Genomic DNA, 20,293 nt, shown 5'->3' with positions numbered 1-20,293 from the left:
AGGTTTCAGATAGGTAAGGTGAGAAAGGGGTTGTGCTGTTAGCTCTGCAGTTCTGCCCAGAGGTGTGGCCCTGAGCTGGGAGACTAGAAATCTGCATCCTCATCCCACCACTGCTGAGTGGCCGTGGGCGAGGCAATTTCTGTCCCTTTCTGGGCTTCAGTTTCTTTCTCTCTAAAATGGCCTAATCATAGAGGGCATTGAAGTAACTTCTAGTGTTTCTTCCAATTTTATATGTATACACACAGACTTTCCAAATTGAAAGGGAACTGAGAAATCACCTAGTTTTGACCTTACCTTCTTACAAATCGGGAAACTGAGGCCCAGCGAGGGTAAAGGCATTGCCTAAAGTCAGAAATGCCATTACCATTTGCAGAAAAATTCACTCTCTAGAGCATACCCTTTTACATATCTGCTGCTGATTTTATGGGGGCTCTGTGCCTTTCATTGCCTTTGCCTTTGAAGTTGTAGGTGGCTCATAACAGTGGGAAATAATCTTTGCCTCTAGACACGTAAATTTTTGTCCTCTGCAGGTTAAACTGACTTCCTCCCCCACTTATGGACAAGGCCAGCGTTGCCTCCATTTGCACATTGGTCTCAACAGTCCTGATCTGTAAATGGGTTCATTCTTTGAACTACCCTTTGCACTGGTTGTAACATCTCACAGGATCTCTCCTTGAGGAAGTTAAATAAAACCTCTAATGTGTGTTCATTTTATATCTGTACAAGAGTTATGATTTACCTTCTTTTTGAAAATTATGCCTTAGTAACAAGAACAGCCAAGATTTAAAACCAAGTGTCCAGACTGTCAGTGCAAATAATCCATAATAAATCTATAAATCAGAATTGAGGTAAGTTTGTTATGACCCGATTTGAGGACTGTAGCCCATGAGAACCTTTCCACCCAGGAAGGAAGCTCTCCAGAGAGGTGGGGTGTACAGAGTGCTTATGTACCATTTTGCAACAAAGAGCATCCATCACATTTGACAGGAATCTCTCTTTTACTCATGAGATGCTTAGCAGGCACAGCGGGTCAGTGGTCAGCAGGTCAGTGGTCACAAGATGAGTTAAAGCCGGTCAGTAATCAATCCTTATGTCGATGAAAATAATCCATAACCAATCTATAAATGAAAATTTGGGTGAGTTTATTCTGAGCTTAAATCTTAGGATTATAACCCGGGAGAGTCTTTCCACAAAGGAACAGAGCACTCCAAAGAAGTGGGGGTATACAGGGTGGTTATATGCCCTCAAAGAGTATGTTTCACATATGATTGAAATGTCCCTTTTACAATAGTCACGAGGCTGCTCTGTCAGCACAGCGATTGATGGAAACGGCAGATAGGTCTGCTGTCTCAGTGAATGCTGCGGGGTGGCAGGTGTGTTGCCTCAGGCTGGGCCGTCACAGATGAGCGCTGCAATCGCTGCAATCGGTTCCCAGCCTAAAGAAAGATGCTTAATCTTTAAGGAGATGCCAACGTTGGGAGGGGGAGAGAAGTTGCACTTTTATCTCAAGGGCCTTTGCTCTTGCCGTAGGGAATCTCTAAAGCAGATATACAATGCATGCTCAACGGCCTCGGTCAGGCCCTTTTGGAAAGACAAGGTCAGGCCGAATTAGGTTTACACCAAATGGCTTCCTCATATATTCCAATATATCCTATTACTTGCCATTTTTATTTGTCACTTAGTTTTGGGGAAGAAATCCCTATCCTCAAAGAAATGCTGATATGGGGGAGGCAACGTCCCTGTCTTTAAGGGCATCATTCTTGGCTTTGGAATGTTGTAAATGTTTAAAGCAGATGTACAATGCACGCTCAACAGGCCACATCAGGCCTTTCCGGAAAAACAAGTTCAGACCAAATTAGTTTTAAACCAAATGGCTTCCTCATATACTCCAATATATTCTATTTGTGTCATTTGTTCGTCAGGACTAAGTTTGGGGTTGAAACTGCACAGAGACCAGGTGGTAAGAAAAGTGAGAGGTGCATGGCCTGTAGGGGCTGTGGACTGCAGAGCCCAAACCCCACTGAAAGGGTCAATGGCAGCTCAGCTTTAATGGACTCTTGCTCTGTGGGAACGCAGGCTGGTGTTTGCAGATTCTCTGATTTTTCAGGAAAAGCTGGAAACCACAACTTAATGAGAAATCACCTATTTTTATTATATATTGGCAACCAAGTAAAACTTCTAAGAAAGACCATGCAGACACAAAAATCTTGTTTGAGGCTTGCGTTGCCTGTCTGTGACCTCGACATCTGAGCCATGCACCTGCTTCATTCGCATTTGAGGTGGTACGCAGTCCTCATTACATCTGATGAGGTTCAGGGTAGGCCACCCCAGCGTGTGCCACTGTGACATGTGGATTATTTCAAGCTGAAGACAATCAAGGCCCAGTAGACTCAAGGAGAGCTTTTGACCTCTCCCTTGACTGCCTAAGATTTTAGATAGGGGCCTCTACCAGGAAGAGACCTATTACCAGAGATAACATTTTACTCAGAAAGACTTATCTGCATGGCATGGAGAATATTTGTTTACAACACATTTGCTCCTCTCATCTTCCTGTGAATTGTCTTCCTCCTCTTCGAAGTTCCAGAACCCTGCCCCCTTCTCCTTAGCTCAGGATGGCATATAAGCCTTAATTGCCTGACCACTGGGGAACCTCATATCTTAAGAGTTCTCATACATACGAAATTAAATTTGTTTTTCCCCTTCTCCTGTTAATCAGTCTTATGTCAATTTAATTATTAGACCAGCCAGAGAACCTAGAAGGGAAGAAAAGTCTTCCTCCCTTACATGCTCAGAGCATTTACCACACCAGCCTTTATCCACACACAGGGTCCCCAAGAACACTCACTCCCACCACACACAAACACGGCTGGTAGGTATTCCGGGCCAAGTAAGTCCAGGGCTCACACCCAGGACAGGGACAGAGACCTTGTTTTAATAATTGCCCTTTTTATGTATGTGTGCACCTATTGTATGCCAGGAGCTTTACCTCACTCGATGTCAACCTTGGGCGCACATTTGAAAGACTGGGGATTTAAAAACACATACCAGTGCTTGGGTCCCACCTCCAAACATTTAGATGTAATTGGTCTGGAGCTTTAAAAGCTCTTTTTTTCGTTTGTTTGTTTTTTTGGAAGATTAGCCCTGAGCTAACATCTGCTGCCAACCCTCCTCTTTTTGCTGAGGAAAACTGGCTCTGAGGTAACATCAGTGCCCTTCTTCCTCCACTTTATATGTGGGACGCAACAGCATAGCTTGCCAAGCGGTGCCATGTCCACACCCGGGATCCGAACTGGTGAACCCCAGGCCACCGAAGCAGAACGTGCGAACTTAACTGCTGTGGCACCTGGCCGGACCCTTGCATTGGCTCTTACCGCAAATATTTCTCATTTCTCCCAAGGATGGTCAAAGTCAGCCTCCTCAGAGAGTTCTCAGGCTCAAAAAGGCAACCCGTTGCACTTTGTATTACTTTCACCTGATTTCTTGTCTTCTGGCCACACTACTATTGGATAATATCTTGTTCATTTCTTTACTTGCTCATTGCTCTTCTTGAATAGACGGTAGTCTTTGTGGGAGTGGGGTTACAGGGATCAGGGCAGCACCTTTATCTTGTTCAACTGTTGAATCTCTAGGTATTAGTTTGAATGGGCGAATAGTTTAGCACTGGGAGGTAGTTGTTTATTATTATTATTATTTTAGTCCTTGTTTTGCTAATGAGGAAACTGAGGCCAGAGAGGTTAAGGCCCCTGCCCAGGCTCTCACAGGATGCAAGCCTGGGTCTGCCTGACTTGGAGCAAACCCTCTGAACAAGCCACTGTCCTGTTTCATCTTCCATCTTGGTTACAGTCTTGGTTTTCATCACTAGGTCTGGGGCCTTCCAGAATCTCCTCCAAAGCCCTTCAGATGGAGATGTCAAGTACTCTAATCCCAAAAGAATGCGCCCACTCATTGAGAGGTCCTCGAGGGTTGCTGGGAGCATTAGCCTTTACTACCCAAGATCACTGACTTCCTGTGTGAAAGAGGGGGCCTGAGGCTGAGATAAGGGAGTGTTGAGGAGTCAGGAGGAAATGGGTGAGGGGGTTGAGGGGCCTTGGCAGGTGCAAAGATGCAGAAGGAACAATGCTGGAAGAGAGGCTCTGCAGCCCCTTCGAATTTCCCAGTGACGTTCCAGGGCATAGTAGTGTTGGCACCTAGCTCTTCCAGCCACCACCCACACACCCACCCGGGAGCTCAGCCACGTGGACGTCTCTCAAACCGCTGAGGTTTTGCTTGTGCTGTGTGACATTGGGCAAGTCCTCTTTCTCGAGGGACCTCAAATTACGCTTGTGTAAATGAAGAGGCTGTGCTCCATGAGAGAGGGAAGAGCTTATCAGAATGGGAGGAAGGTGTGCAATTGAAAAAGCATATTAAAAGATCAGGTAAAGTCTGAGCTTAGGTAATAGTGTCAGGCCCGGGGAATTCCTCTCCCCTTTTGGTTCTTTTCAGTGTTCTAATCATTAAATGGACACAAGAAAGATTAACAGGAGAAAAAGAAAAACATTTTATTTCTATGTATGGAGGACTCAATAGATATTGGGAAAAGAAGAAATGATGGAAGCGAGCAGATTTTATACATCCTAGACAAAGAAACAATAAATTTGTGAGGAACTGACAGGACAAAGGAATTTAGGCTTGGGGGCTAAATTAGTGAGGAATCTAAGCAGACTTTGGGCTTGGGGCAATAAATTAGGAAAGAAGTAACGACCTTGGCTATACAGGTTTCTGGCCCCTGAATTCCCTAGCTCTGGTGATAAGGATGTCTCTCTATCTCCTGGTATAGGCAGATTACCTTTGTCAACGCACATAATCCATAATCAATCTATAAATCAAAATTGGGGTGAGTTTATTATCTGAGTCATGTCTGAGGACTGTAGCCCCGGGGCTTCCTTTCCCAAAGAAGAAAGCACACCAAAGAAGTGGGGTGTACAGAGTGGTTATATACTGTCTTGAAACAAAGAGCATGCATCACGTGTGACAGGAAATATCTCTTTTACAACAGTCATAAGATTGGTTTGGTGGCCCAGCAGGTCAGTGGTCTCAAGGTGAACACAGCATGTTAGTGGTCAGCAGGTCAGTGGTCACAAGGTAAACACAGAAGGTCAGTAACTAATCCTTAGTTTCTAGGAAGAGATGCTTATCCTTTAAAAAAATGCCCATATGGGGGGAACCCACATTCCTATCTTTAAAGGCGTCATTCTTGGCTTTGGGATATTGTAAATGTTTAAAGCAGATGTACAATGCATGCTCAACAGGCCATGTGAGGGCTTTTTGGAAAAATAAGGCCAGGCTGAATTAGTTTTAAACCAAATGACTTCCTTATATACTCCAGGATGTCCTATTGCTTTTCATTTATTCATCACCTTTCACGTGGGAGATTTATCTTCTGCTTTCAAGGGGCACAGAGAGAGGAGGGTCAGAGTGCCCTTTTTGCACTGCCTGTTTTCTCAAGTAACTTTAATTAAAAATAATCAATATGCCACTGTGGCACATCTTGGGGCAGCCTACTCTGAACCCAACAATAGTAATGTACCAATGCCAGTTTCTTAGTTTTTGTAAAAATACCCAGATATCTTAATGTTAATGGGGGGGGGGGGGACTAGAAGAGAGGTCTACACTATTGTTGCAACTTTTCTGTAAATCTAAAAGTAATTCCAAAAGAAAAATTTATATTAAAAGAAGATGATTAGGCAAGTTTTAAGCTCTATTCCTGCATTCATTTATTCAACAAAGATTGTCTATTTGGGTCAGGCATTGGGTACACATTAGTGACCAAAAGTCATGGTCCCACCTCTTGTGGCCTTTACAGTCTAGTGGCAATTTGGCAGGAATAATATCCCTATTGCTTTTTTAAAAAGCAAAACTCAACTATAAAGTGTAGTAGCTTAAAATCTTGGCTGAAGGCATATATAAGCAGAATCTTTGCTCCATCACTTCTGAGCTGTGTGACTTTGGCAAAGCTAACCCCACTGGGTATAGCTTTCCTCAGTGGTAAGACGGAGCAACAAAATTGATTGCCTCATATGTGCTTAGCATGTATTAAAACATATACCAAATGTTAGTTATTATTATCAACGTAATTATAATAAGTATTAAAAAGACAGTGATTCGTAACACGGATATGGGGAAGCATAACATAGACAAGGAGCGTGACATTTTTGTCAAGGACTCGGGTGCGAAAACACAAAGGTCCTTCAGGCAGTGACTGTGATAGCGTAAGCTCAGAAATGACAACGCCGCCCTGCCCTCGCGCTCAGCACCGCCCCTCTCTCGCGCTCTGGTCCCGCCCCTCCCTCGCGCTCTGGTCCCGGCCCTCCCTCGCGCTCTGGTCCCGCCCCTCCCTTCCTAGCGCTCTGGTCGCGACCCGCCCCTGGCGGTCTGGTCCCGGCCCCGCCCTCGCGCTCAGCACCGCCCCTCCCTCGGGCTCTGGTCGCGAACCCCCCCCTCGCGCTCTGGTCCCGCCCCTCCCTCGCGCTCTGGTCCCGCCCCTCCCTTCCTAGCGCTCTGGTCGCGACCCGCCCCTGGCGGTCTGGTCCCGGCCCCGCCCTCGAGCTCTGGTCCCGGCCCTCCCTCGCGCTCTGGTCCCGGCCCTCCCTCGCGCTCTGGTCCCGCCCCTCCCTTGCGCAATGGCCTCGCCCCCGCCAGCTAAGCTCCGCCCCTCTCCGCTTCCGGCTCCGCCTTCTCCCCTCAGAAGGCGGGGCTTGACGCCCACTCTGGGAGGGAGGGGCTCAAGGAGGAACCTCTTCGGGGCGGAGTCGGGAGAGAGCTATCCAATTCCAGGGCTTGAAATCGCTGATTCCCGAGTGGGCGGAGCGAACCTGGAAGTGGCGGCGCTCAGCTTTGCATAGCAATGCACAGCTTTGCATAACCAATACAAGCAGGCATTTAAAGACGACAACGCTGTCACAGACCTAGCAGTTAACCAGGCGCGGACCCACCATTTGCAATGAGACCCTCGATGCAGGCTCCGTTCCTGATCGCCCTGGGCTTGCTTCTTGCCGGCCCTGCTGCTCCTGTAAGCGTCCTCTCAGAACGGGTGAGCTCCCGCTCCTTTAGAAGGCTGCTTCCAGCATCTCTGCCCAGCTAGGGGTGTTTGGGTTCCGGGGGCATTATGGGGGTGACTCCACTCTCTAGAATTGCTTCTCTCCAGCAGGGTCGCCCCAGATCACTAGTTGTGGGTCCTTTTCTCTCTCCGGGTTTCAGTTTCCCCGGCTGCACAGTGAGGATGGGCTATGAGGCCTTGCTGTGCTCCTGACTTTTTTGGAAATGTTAATATCACTCTTGTCTGTACTCTCCTGTGCTCTTTCCAAACGTCTGAGTGAAATTTTGCAGAACTGCAAGACTAAGGCACAGCTCCCAGGCCCAGAGACTCAGCCCTGTTTACCTGCCCTCCTTTACCCGCCAGGAAAAGGCCTAGCCCCCATGCCTTCCCCTTCTGTAGTGTTCTGCTTGTCCTGGAGGGTGGGTGGGTTTGAGAGGCCCTCTAGGCCGGAAGGTCCAGACTTGTTCCTCTGGCGACAAAGATCCGGCCCTGCTCCTGGTTGTAAGCCGCAGAGAGGCTCCAGCCTCCGAGCTTCCCCATTCACTTCTCACTCACCGGGTGCTCCAGGCCCTTGGGAAAGGGAAGTTCAGTCATTCAGAGACCTACAGAAGCCTAGTTCCACTGCCTCTTTGCTGCAGAGCTGTGGCAGCAAAGAGCCCCAGCCTAGATCCCTTCCTCTAACCACCTTGGAAATATTTGTCTGAGAGCACTTAACGTGTGGTGTAGGGGAAAGTGGGATAGAACTGAGAGCTGAGAGGCTTGGCTTCTGATCCCTGCTCTGTCTCTAATCCACGGGCATAGCATTTGGGCTCCTTGAACCTTGGTCTCCTCATCTGTAAAATGGGTGTGATGAGGCCAGCTGCCTTTCTCAGATGGTGTTGGGTGAAGGGAAATGCTTTCATGGATGGAAAAGCTCTAAAATCTTAAAGTGATATAAGGCAGTGGGCTCAGCCTCACTTTGCCTCAGGGGCGAGGAGTCCGTTTTGCATGTTGAATGAAGGAGCAAGGACCTCTTGGCCTTCTTTGCCCAGAGGATTAGTTTGTCCCTGAGTGTAGGTTGAGAATGTTTCTCTTGGCTCCAGGTCTGACCGCTATAAGGTGGAGTCTGCCTAAGGCTCCAGCTTGCCCTCCATCCCCATTCTATATGTCAGCTCTGGGTGCCATCCCAGACCAGAGGGTCTTAAGATCGACAGTTTTGGAGAGACCTTGAGACGTCATAGAGTTCACCCACCTCACTCAGACCCACAGAGGACAGGGGACTCAACCAAGATTACACAACTAGTGGCTCCTTGGATCCTCATCTGCTATCTTCCAAATCTTCTCTGGGTTCACAGCTCATGTGATTCAGAGCCCTGACCTTGAGGCCATGTGCCAGATAAAGGCTGTAGGCTGATAGTGGTTGAGCCTTGAGTTCTTGTTCCTTTTCTAGTGTTAACTGATCTCGTGATGCTGGGTTGTTAGATAGTGGGAGAATGTCTAGCCCTGTGCTGGGCATGCAGTAGGTGCTAAATAGACCCTGTGATACTGTATAATGACTGCCATTTATTGTGCACATACTATGTGCTGTGTGATGAGCCGTGTGCTCTTTTTCCTAATAAACTTTTTTTGGGGAGTAATTTTAGATGTACAGAAAAGTTGCAAAGATAGTACAGAGTTCTCATATACTCCTCACCCAGTTTCCCCTGATATTACCTTATATTACCACGGTACACTGGTCAAAACTGAGAAACCAGCATTGGCACGTGACCATTAACTATACACTAGACTTTATTGGGATTTTACCAGTTTTCCCATAAATGTCCTCTTTCTGTTTCAGGATCCAACCCAGGGCACCAGGTTGCATTTGTTGTCATGTCTTCTCAGCCTCCTCTGGTCTCTGACAGTTTCTCAGTCTTGTGTTTTTGTGGGGCTGACAGTCTTGAGGAGTTGTGACCTCTGCTTTCTGTACACAAACTTCTCACTCGCCCGGTAGCCCTGAGAGAAGTTAGAATTATGCCCATTTAATAGATGGGGAGATTGAACCTCAAGAGGGGATGACCTACCCAGGGTCTCAGCTAGTGAGGGTAGCTGAAGCTGGCTCTGTGATAAATAGTCTGCTTCCAGAGCTGTGCCTTCTCCCTCTGCCATTTGTCACCCCTTCCCACAGGTTGGCCTCTCCTGGGGATGGCAAATATCTGGCGCCAGGCCTGGCCCTTAGTGGACATTGCTAATCTATCATGCCTTCTTTTCCAAATGAGGCTGGACTCAGCTGAGCATTCTTCACCACAGGCGCTTCTAGTCAGGACACCTATTTGTTGGGAAACTGCCTTCTTATGTCTCCCCCAGGGCCTGGGGGAAGGGGCAGCTTAGGAGAGGGAAAGGAATTCTTCAGCTTCAACAGGGCACTCTGGATACCAGCCCCAGCCTGGAATCAGTCCTCAGGTGAATGAGGCTGCCTTAGAATCTGTGAAAGCAGCCCCAAGATGTGGCTAATCTTCTATCTTCCCTCCAGCCCAACTCCTAGTTCCAGGCATTCTTTCATTTGATGGTGGCCTCCCTTCCAGGCTTGTCCCTTTCCAGTCCGTTCTCAACCCTAAAACAGCATGGCACTCTCCTGCAATGGGGGTCCCCTGCACCTATCGAAAATCCAGCCTCCTGATTATGATCGGTGTGGTCCTGTGTTAAATGACCCTGCCACCCCTCCAGCCTCTTCTTGGTCCCTCGTCCACTACATCTAGCCCACTGGCCTTCTTGCAGTGCTCAGAGCAGCTAAGCTTCTTTCTACCCAGGGCCGCTGCCCATGTTCCCTCTGCCTGAACATTCTTTTTGTCTCTGTACTCCTCATCCTGCAGGAGTCCAGCTTTAGTATCACTTCCTCACCACCCTAATTAAGTAAGTTCTTACTCTCAACACGTCCTTCTGTTCGTTTCCTTTATGGCACTCTGAAATCGTAGTGGATAATATTTACCTGCATTGGACTGTAAGCTCCTCAAGGCAGGGCAGGAACATTTCTAATTGTTTACCACTGTTAACACAGCACTTAGCCCAGAGCCTGAGAGCATTGCTCCATGCATATTTGGGGAATGACTGTTGAAGGAAACATTTATGGGCTGGCACCTACCTTGTGTAAGGGGCTGTGGGGAATTCGGGATGAATCAGACCCGGTCCTGCCTTCATTAGTTGTGGCACAATGACTCATTCCAAGGGATGGAAACCCATTCCAAGAAGCTCAAGTAAAAGGAAGTTTATTCCAGATATACAAGGACCCTCATGGAACTAATGGCAGGAAGTGGAGACTGGGATGTCTAGCGACTGTCATTTAGTGAGCCAGCTCATGCTTTGGGCCCGGCATTGTGTTATGAGCTTTACATACATGCTATCATCCTTGCGACAACCCTGAGAGGAAAGTATAAATGCCTATGCTTAAAATAAGTGGACATTGGGGCGTTAGGGGGGAACTGGCCTATTGAATCACATGATGTGGTGGCTGAACTATGATTTCAAACCACGTCTATTGACTAAAGCCTTGATTTACCCCATATCTCGCTCCAAAGCCGTGCCCTTCACTGCCACTCTGTAGTACCTATTTAGTTAGCTGTCATGGTGGTGGGGACAATTCCATCTGTTCTCTTTTCCATTGACCAGCAAGCCCTTAGTTCTTGTCCCTTCCGGAACTTTGGCTTGGTTACAGGTGTCGGTGTTCTGGCCCCATCCCAAGGGTTAAGACTCGATGACGGCGCGAAGCCTGAAGGCCTCTGAGTGATTTTCCTCCATCTCAATTCCCAAATTGGAGGCAGAGAGAATCTGTCAGCCTAACTTGGGTTAGGTGTTCCCTTTCGGCCCAGTTGGCTGTGTTGGTGACGAGGGGTTGGCTTGAGGGTGTGGACTGGCAGGTTTTCCCTCTAAGATGGGATGTGCATGGTGGAAGTGCTGAAAATCTCTGTGGGTGGCCTGCAGGGGACTGGGAAAGGTGTGAGTGGGTGGGCAGAGAGTGCAAGATGTGGAAAGTGCTAAAGATCATAGACAAGAAGACAGGGTTCCCTGGGAGCAGGGTGTTAGTGGTCACGTGGAGTTGGACAAGATGGTGGAATCAGGAGACCTCCTGGGGGATGTGGAGGATGAAGAGGAGAAGTGGCACAGTGGAAGGGAGGAGGGTGACTCAGCTGGGGGCAGGGCATGAGCAGTGGGATGGGAGTAGGAACGCACTGGTCAGGATTGGGGAAGTTTGTTCACTGGGATTGTTCATCAACAAGTGGCCCACTGGGGATCTTTTCATGTGTGTCCTATTCTCTCCCTGGGTTAATTGCATGCCCATGTGGGTGAGGTTTTGGGTACTGTTTTGTTTCCCACTGTGTTTTGTGTTTCTTATTGTTCCTGGCCCTATAATGGGCATGGGGGTGTGATGTGAATGAGGTCTTGGGCCTAAGCTGCAAAGGTGAATCCTCCAAGGGCTTCCTTCTAAGGAGAAAAGACTGGCTGGAGCGGAGTGGGGAGCAGGAGGTGGGAGATCAGAGAAGGTAGCTACCAAAGGTGGGTAAGGTGAGTCTCCCGTTTGAAAGTTCAAGCTCTGTTACATTGTGCTTTATAGTTTATGGCACACTTTTGGGAGATGTGTCTTTTGAGTCTTTTAGTTTAATCTTGGCTATGAAACGGGTAGGACAAGTCTTATCCCAGGTTTACAAATGTGGAGTTGCAGAGGAAGCTCAGAGAGGGGAGGTACCTCGCCCACTGTCGCTCCATCAGTAGCCTGTTCTGTTGATTCTTCCGACCTGCAAGAATTCCTTTTGTCAACTTTTGTTTTCTTTTATTGTTGCTGCCTGATTGTCCCTGGCCATCCCAGCTCCGTAGCTTTTCCTGGGATAACTGTGATGAGGGGAAGGACCCTATGGTGCTCAAAAGCCTGACTCTGGAACCTGACCCCATTGCCGTTCCTGGGAACGTGACTGTCAGTGCCGAGGTGAAGACCACTGTCGCCCTCTCTGCTCCTCAGAAGGTGAGCCTGGGAGTGGGTGGGAACGGGGAGGCGCTGGAGGGAAGGTGCCATGGGCCAGCTAGCAGGGACCCTGAGGGATTCATGCTCAGGGAACTGTGAATAGTTTAGGAATCCTGCAAGCCCAGAGCAGCAAAGGATGCATCGATTCCTAGACTGTCTGACAATGCCAGTTGGGCAATTTGGTTTTGGTGTTGCTATTGTTGTTAATTATAAAGCAGACACATCACTTGGCAGATAACACGTAGTCACTTTAGAAAATGCAAATCACTGGGGCCGGCCTGGTGGTGCAGCGGTTAAGTACGCATGTTCCGCTTTGGCGGCCCAGAGTTCGCGAATTCTGATCCCGGGTGTGGGCATGGCACCGCTTGGCAAGCCATGCTGTGGCAGGCGTCCCACATATAAAATAGAGGAAGATGGGTGAGGATGTTAGCTCAGGGCCAGTCTTCCTCAGCAAAAAGAGGAGGATTGGCAGCAGACGTTAGCTCAGGGCTAATCTTAAAAAAGAAAAGAAAATGCAAATAGTCAAAAAGGGAGAAAAAATAAAAGAAATCCCCTGAAATCTCACTACTTAGTGATAAGGGATAAACACTTGTAACGTATTGTAGGCTAGTCTGTGGAACTTTCCCCATACAATCACATGTAACATACATATTAATTTTGAATGGTTGTATATGAAAAGAAACAGTGCTCCTTGTAACTGTCCTCCTGCGATCCAACTTCTCATGACGTAGTCATTGTTAGCTATTTGTGTACCCTGTCAGAATGTTTTCTACATTTGTAAATATATGTACATTTATACTAATGGGATTCTATGACATGTGCTATTAAACTTGCATTTTTTTTTTTATCACGCTGTATTGCATGTAGCTGCATACCTCCTCTGAGGGCATTTGGCATAGATCCACCTAATCATTTTAAATGGCTGAAATATTCTGTTGTAGATCTGTCATAATTTACATAACAAACCTATTGTTAGACATTTAATTTGTTTTTAGGGTACGAAGTTTGTTTGTTTGGTTTGGTTTGTTTTTTGGCTTTTTATAAACACCTTTGCAGAAGTCATCCTTGTAATGCATCTTTTTATACTTTTCTGATTATCTAGACAGACTTTTTAGGCCTTTGATACACATTGCCTAAGTGCCTCCAAATATTTGAACCCATTTATCCTCTAACCAGGAGCAGCAGATTTGCCATTTTCCACACATTTGTTGACACTGAACATTTTCTAAAAATCTTTTCTGAGCTTTTGCATCATCCCTAATGAGATTAAATGTCCTTTCGTAGGTTTCTTTGCCTTTTGTATTTACTTTGGGAATAACCAGTTCGTTCATGTCTAAGGCCTATTCTGGGGGTGGATATTCGCATATTTTCTCACAGAACAATAAAGGCTTTATATATATCCATTGCAACACCATACATTATAGTCCTTTCCTCCCTAGTTTGAATTGCTACCTTTGTACCATATTCTTCTGTACCCTTTAGCCTGTCCTGGTGCAAATCTATTCTGGTACCAGTTTTGTTTTGATTCTTTCAAAGCTTTCTGATTTGGAATCTGTGTCCCTGTAACTACCCTTTGACTTGGCTTATTCATAGCCCCTACCTCATAGCTTTCTCTTGAGCAATACTGAGTTAATAACATGGAGAGTATTTTGTGCAGGGCCTGGCTCACGAGACCTGCTTAGTACAAGTTAGCTCTTGTCGTGTGGTTCCTTTGACCCAGACGGAAGTCCTGGATGCGAGGACAGCTCTGAGGCCCTGCTTTCCTCTGCACCTCCTCCAGAGTCCTTTCCAGGCTAGGCCAGTGCATTTTCTTTCGCTGTTCTTGAAGTGATAAATAACCCACTAGGGTCACACAAATGCCATTTCCGTTCTCCTCCCGCTGAGTCTGTAGTAGAGGGCTCTTTGGCTGGCCAGCCACCATGCTGTCTCTCTTGCCATTGCCACGCAGACCGCTGGCATTTCGAAGGACCCTGATGCTGTGCAGCTGACTAGGAAGGAAAGGCTGGCGAACTGCTGATTCTCCTCCCAGCCTGCTTTCCCTGGCGCTGTGCAGGCCGTTGGGATGGAGCCCTTCCCGCCCCCTGTTCTATTTCTTTATTACCTGTCATCAATTTGGGCCATGGTGCTTTGTAAAAATTGCCCTCAGATCCCCCTACATTTCTCTTATGTACATATTTTTTATTTAGTTCCTTTATCTTTTTAGAGTATGTGCATATTAGCTATTAAGTAAAAGCCTCTCACTACTTGCATAGGAGAAAAGATGATTAGCTTCATTTTACAGATGAGGGGCACTGAGGCTTGCAAAAGAGTCACATAGTTATTAGCACATTTGAAGCTGGTGTCCTTATCTTATGTTTCCTGTTCCTGAGCTCTTTCTGGCGGGGAGGTGGATTTAGTGCTTGGTGTGTTTACAGAGGAGTGCTCCAGAACTTTCCCCTTGCCCAGCAAAGACCCCTTAGGAGAGCTGCCCAGACTCGAGCGTGGAGGAGCCTGGAGCGCTCTTGAGGTCAATGGTTTCCAACCCTTGTTACTGATGCCCAGAGAGAAGAGTGACTGGTCCAGGCTCACACAGCCTCTTAGCAGGAGAGCCAGTCCATCCTCTCACCTTGTTGAGCTGAAATTTCTTCCATCAAAGTCCCATCTGGGCCCTGGATGGATTTAACCCCAGCTGCAATTTTTGGAAGTTGGACGCCCCGGATTCCATGAGCCATGGGCAAGATAGGGGCCTGCCCAGAGCTCCCTTTTCCTTTTTTTGACTTACTCCACAGGATTTGGCATAATTTAGAACTCCTTTCTGTACCCTGCCTCAAGTTCCAGCCTCTGGGACCCTGGCTTTCCCGTCCTCAGGGATCCTACCTTGCCACTGTATTTGGCATGTACATTTATTTCCGGTTTTCAGACATGTGACTTTCAGGCCTGATGGTTTGGCTTTTTCTCCCCCTAAATTCATGTACCTGCAATGCCCCTGCCTGAGGCCTGCGACAGAGATATAACTGCCCCCTCTCCAGTGTCCTCAGTGGCTCCCCTTCGAGTCAGTTGCTGTCAGTGGGTCTTTACCTAGAGCCTTCGTGTGCCTAGCCCTCTGCTAGAGGCCAAGAGAAGAAGTCATTTTGTTTTTCAACCTGCAAGAAACTCTGACTCTCAGGATGTCGTAACTGGTAGATCTCGTGGAGATCACGAGACCCAAACAATCCATTGTCCAGATGGAAGAGCAGGGGCCTGAGAGGGGAAAGGAGTTGCCGCTGGGCCCCCGCAGGGGCAGGGATCCTGGCTCCGTTATGGGTCAGTGCTCTGTCTGTCTTCTTGTTGAGCCGGGTCCCATGACACAAGTTAATTTAGGTCAAGCTATGGACGTGCCAAGGAAGTCCTGGACTGGAGACCTTGTTACCCAGTCTTGCTTGCTTTCATGAGCCATATGAGCAAGTAGACTGAGAACAGGACTGAGAAATGAGCCATGGTCTCTAATCCCAAATGATCGGCATAGCTGCTGCCTCAGAAGCACCTGTTGTCTTAAATTCAGTGCACTCCCACTGAGGACCTCCTATGCTGAGCTTGTCCTGGGTGGAGGTGGGAGTAGAGATAGGGAGGCATGGCTCCTTCTGGTGGGTGCAGCCCCCCTAGCCTCCAGCCTGGTGGGAGGAGCTCAGGTTGGACTTTGCCCCACCGATCCCCTCAGCTGGGTGTTCTTGTTCAGGGTATAACTGGCTCAACCATTTTCGCTGGGGTATTATTGAAACAAGAAGGGGGTGTTGGCTAAGGAAGGAGGGAGGACAGGCAGTCTAACAGGAGGTAATTTTTGGATTTCGCCCACTATGGTAAGTGTTTTACAGGTGTTGTCCCACTCAATGGGACCTTGTGAGAGAGGAAGGCGCTCTCAAATATCCCATTTTTGGAGATGCGGGCATGGAGACAGAGAAGTAACTCCTCCAAGGCCACAATACTAGGATGTGGCTGAAGTAGCATTCCAGCCCAGGCCCTCTGGCTTTTTCTGGTCCAAGGGATTGGAGCAGGCTCCGTGGGAGACAGGAGGGCTGGGAGGGGGACTGTGCATGACTAGGGGTGGGGGATAATGGGTGTGTCAGCAGAGCGGGATGAGGCCAGTGAGGGAAGCCATTTGAATTTGTCTACTCAGGTTACAGGGTGCACTGACTTCTCCCTTCCTCCTGGGCCTGGGCCCTGACATCTGGGGCACTTGCAAGACTCAGTCCACAGCCTGGGGAGCCAGCCTGAGCCCAGCAGGGTTTGTCTCTTAGAAACAAAAGCCCCGCTCAGGCGAGCTTGGAGGCTGGGATTCACAGAATGCTGGAATGTCAGCGCTGAAAGGGATCCTAAAAATGTGTTTTCCTGCCCTACCACCCCCAAAGAGTCAGAGGATCAAGTGTGCTGACTTCCTCCTGCCCTTTCCTGACACTTGTCCCTTGATACCTTTGGGGGGACACGAACACAGTCCTCAGGGACAACTCATTTGGCTCTTAGACAGCTAATACTTAGTAGAATGCTTAGCACGCCAGGCACAACTGGGGCCGCCCAGCTTGAACTCCTGGCCACTGCCAGATCAGCCCCGACCTCCAGAACAGGAGCAGAATCGTGACAGCATGGAGATGGGAAGCATGTTATAGGTCTTCTCATCCAGCTTCCCTCTGGGTGCAGGGATCCTTCTGTAGCTCCCCCTGGATCCCAGGAGCCTACTGCTTCTGGGGGTAGTTCTGTCTGTGTTAACCTAGCCGTGATGTTAAGACGATCGTCCTTATACCAATCCCACAGTGATCCCCCTATAAATTCCTATTTTAAATTCTGTCTTCTATGGCTCTATGGAGAAAATAGGATCTAAGAACAGCAAATAGGGTTCATCTTGGTAACCAGCTCAGCTGGTAGTAGCTGCCTGAAGTCCTAGGTAGAAAAGGGTTCTGAAGCCAAGATTGGGCTCAGAAGGAAGGCTCTAGAAGTGATGCCACAGCTGGCCCATGAGCCATGAGGTGACAAGTGCATTCGAACTCAAGTGTTAGCTTTACCCAATGTGACTTCCTAAATAATTCTAAGACTGTGGTTCAGGGAAGGGGGGAAGAAAATAAATCACATTCAATTATTAATGTCTGCCATGGGCACAGGAAAGGATCATTTTGGGGCGTGTGCCACAATATTGTCATTTCTAGATCAGAATATCTCCAAGATCCTCTCCAATTAAAAATTCTGCAATTAAGGGGCCGGCTTGGTGGCACAGCGGTTAAATGTGCACGTTCTGCTTCAGCGGCCTGGCGTTCACCAGTTCGGATCCTGGGTGCAGACATGGCACCACTTGGCAAGCCATTCTGTGGTAGGCGTCCCATAGATAAAGTAGAGGAGGCTAGGCATGGATGTTAGCTCAAGGCCAGCCTTCCTCAGCAAAAAGAGGAGGATTGGCGGTAGATGTTAGCTCAGGGCTAATCTTCCTCAAAAAAAATAAGTAAATAAATAAAATTCTGTGATTAAAGTAAAATGCTGACCTTTTACAGAGGCAGAGGAACTGGTATGTTTGCCTTGGAATTTACACTTTTTCAAACTCTTCCTCACCAGGTGGAACTAACGGTGGAGAAGGAAGTGGCTGGCGTATGGGTCAAAATTCCATGTGTGGATCAGATCGGTAGCTGTACTTTTGACAATGCCTGTGATATACTAGACGCTTTGACTCCCCCTGGGCAGCCCTGCCCAGAGCCCCTGCACACCTTTGGGCTTCCCTGCCACTGTCCCTTCAAAGAAGTAAGTACTTAGGGAGGGAAATACTTACGCCAGTATTATCCCTGTGGCTGGAGTAAAGACGTGGGGTTTGGAGAGAAGGGTCCTTGCATTCTCCTCCTGCAGACGTGAATGTCTGTGGATGTAAGTTGGTGTGGTCTACCCTGAATTGCTTATCTTTTGGGGGCCTTAGTTTATCCATCTGTGAAATGGGAGACTTGAACTTTGATGTGACCTCCTGTGCCCCCTAGCTGTAACAGTCCGTGCTCTCCAGTGCTGGGGCCATCTTTGATCTCATGTGGCTCTTAGAAGAGTGGGAGGGGAGGCAGTTCGCTGCTGCAGTCCTAGAGGTGGCTCCAAGGAGTCCCATTAGGAGGCTCCCACTGACCTGTGCTCCATGGCTTTCCCACAGGGCACCTACTCACTGCCCAAGAGTACTTTCCCCTTGCCTGACCTGGAGCTGCCCAGCTGGCTCAGCAACGGGAACTACCGTGTCCAGAGCATCCTGAGCAGCGGTGGGAAACGTCTGGGCTGTGTCAAGATCACTGCCTCTCTAAAGGCCAAATGATGTGGCACCAGCCTCAGCAGAATGAAGGAGTATGAGGAAGTCGTCCGTCTTCCCCTGTCTTGTGTTGGCCAAGGCCTGATTCTAACTCTCTGTCTACCTTTTTAAGCCCCTTTCTACAATGATGCTATTCCCCTCACTGAAAGCCATTTTGTGCCACCTACATTTTAGGTGTGGGCAAGCAGCCCTAACCTCAGGGAGCATGAGCTTGGGGTTCTTGATAGCCCAGGACGTGTCCCGGGCTGGCCACACCGTTTCTTCCTCATTCCTTTGGCTTTCTCTCTAAGAGCTTAACTCATTTTCTAAACAGTCAAAAGGAATGGGACCAACATGTTTTGTGACCCCAAGTTCTGACTGACCCAGTCTTGACCTCCTGAAGTACCTTTATGATTTTCTCATTAAAATTTTGTCACTTACTTAAAAGTAGAGAGTATTAACAGTTTTCATTTTACTCCAACCCCCTCTTACAATGAAGAGGCTGAAGTAGTTGATCTCAGCCTGTTCCTCCATTAACTTCTATGATTAATTTCGTATTCTGTTCTAGATTTTCCCAGTTAGCAATGGGGCATGATGTATCATGGAGAGGCAGGGTGTGTGGTGGGGGCTACGTTGGGAGAGATATTTAAGGATGCTCTATGTGTTTAAGATAGTTGATAAACTCAGGTGCCCGCAGGGCCAAGCATGAGAGGTAAATGGGTGACAAAGACCACAAGGAACATGTTTTCAGGCATGTCTTCCCTTTTTCCTTTTGACAGCAGGATGTATGCGTTGGTATGAGGCAGCTAATGCCCAGTCTCGAGTTGGGGGTATAATTGGGGATGGGGTTAGGTGTTGGAAAGGGAACATCCGGTCTGCAGGGGCAGCTGCTGTCCAGATAGAGCCAGTTAGTGCCACATGAGAATGTGTAGGGCCAGTTTGCCAAATATTCTCAAATCTTTTCCCTTAGAGAAGCCAGAAATCTAGACTTTTATATGAAATCTTACAATTTTCAAATATTGGAAACTAATTATTTTTTAAAACATTGTGTGGGGCCTAAGGGGCCAAACGGACTTGTCAGGGGGGACATCTGGCTCCTGGGTGGCCAGTCTGCAAACTCTGACCTATGGACATGCATGCCTTGTCCGTTCCTTGTCAAGACAACCCCTCCAGCACCCTTTCCTCCCTCTCTAAGGCCAAATCCATTGGGTCTGACCCAAGAGGAAGGCTCTTCCAGGGCTAGGGGAGGTAGAGATATAAAAGCTGTGAGCTATGGGGATCATGAGGCTGCCTGCTCGGCTTTGGAGTGCTGATAGGACGAATGGCGCAGACGCTGAAGAGTTGGTCCCACCAGCAGCTGCTCTGTGGAGTGGGAATCCAACGAAGAGAGGTGGACTCGTGTCAGGTGCCTGGGTTTGTCCACTGACTTCTCCTCCCATGACAACTTACTGACCACAGACCAGCCCCGGCTTCTGGGCTCATCTGAAGCCTGGAATGGCAATAAATCTTTTTAATTTGCTCAGAACTCCTCCTTTCTCTTGGCTGCATATTTTTTCATTGATCACATCTTGGGATTTCAGGAGCTTGTTTGCAGTGGGCGGTTTCTGTTTGGAAGGGTTGGTTGCAGCAGTGCAGGGGAGCCGAGGCGACTTCAGGGGGTCTTCTGTTTCTGTCTCCTGACCTGCTTGTTATCGGCTTCTGTCTGCCTCATCACCTTCCAGCTTCCTTGGTTTGCTCTTTTGCTTTCCTATCGCACTGTGACCTCTCCAGCCTATTCTCCTTCCGGTGCGTCTTTCAGCCTTATTGTTACAGTCATTTTTTATTCACATCCTTGAATGGAGTCTCATTAGCTCGGTCAATCTTTTTCCGCCATGCCATGCTCTTGGGTCAAATGCTCCTCCTGGTCTTGGTGGTGGGGGAGGGGGTGAGAAATCTCAAATCACAGGGCAAAGTGGACTTTTTAATAAATGATGCTGAGCCAACTGGAAAGCCA

General features: G+C 48.1%; 1 protein-coding gene across 2 annotated transcripts; it reads left to right on the top strand.

Moving 5' to 3' along the window:
* The first annotated feature begins 6,709 nt into the window (after nucleotides 1–6,709).
* GM2A (ganglioside GM2 activator) lies at nucleotides 6,710–18,747 on the top strand. Of its 2 annotated transcripts, none has more exons than XM_070570445.1 (4): nucleotides 6,710–7,048; nucleotides 11,895–12,047; nucleotides 17,601–17,783; nucleotides 18,172–18,747. In XM_070570445.1, the coding sequence occupies exons 1-4, from the start codon at nucleotides 6,980–6,982 to the stop codon at nucleotides 18,325–18,327; spliced, it is 561 nt and encodes a 186-aa protein (XP_070426546.1). In that variant the 5' UTR covers nucleotides 6,710–6,979; the 3' UTR covers nucleotides 18,328–18,747. The 2 variants fall into 2 exon arrangements, with proteins under 2 accessions (XP_070426546.1, XP_008515427.1); XM_008517205.2 differs by having other exon boundaries at nucleotides 6,742–7,069.
* The last annotated feature ends 1,546 nt before the right edge of the window (nucleotides 18,748–20,293 follow it).

This window comes from Equus przewalskii, chromosome 13, assembly GCF_037783145.1.
Source record: "Equus przewalskii isolate Varuska chromosome 13, EquPr2, whole genome shotgun sequence".
NCBI lineage: Eukaryota > Metazoa > Chordata > Mammalia > Perissodactyla > Equidae > Equus > Equus przewalskii.
This window is presented reverse-complemented; position numbering and strand designations above follow the sequence as displayed.

Excerpts from the sequence above, each read along its gene's own strand:
- GM2A (XM_008517205.2), top strand. The coding sequence starts at position 6,980 with ATGAGACCCTCGATGCAGGCTCCGTTCCTGATCGCCCTGGGCTTGCTT. Across the intron at positions 12,048-17,600 it reads CCCTCTCTGCTCCTCAGAAG|GTGGAACTAACGGTGGAGAA; the intron begins GTGAGCCTGGGA and ends CTTCCTCACCAG. Across the intron at positions 17,784-18,171 it reads GCCACTGTCCCTTCAAAGAA|GGCACCTACTCACTGCCCAA; the intron begins GTAAGTACTTAG and ends GCTTTCCCACAG.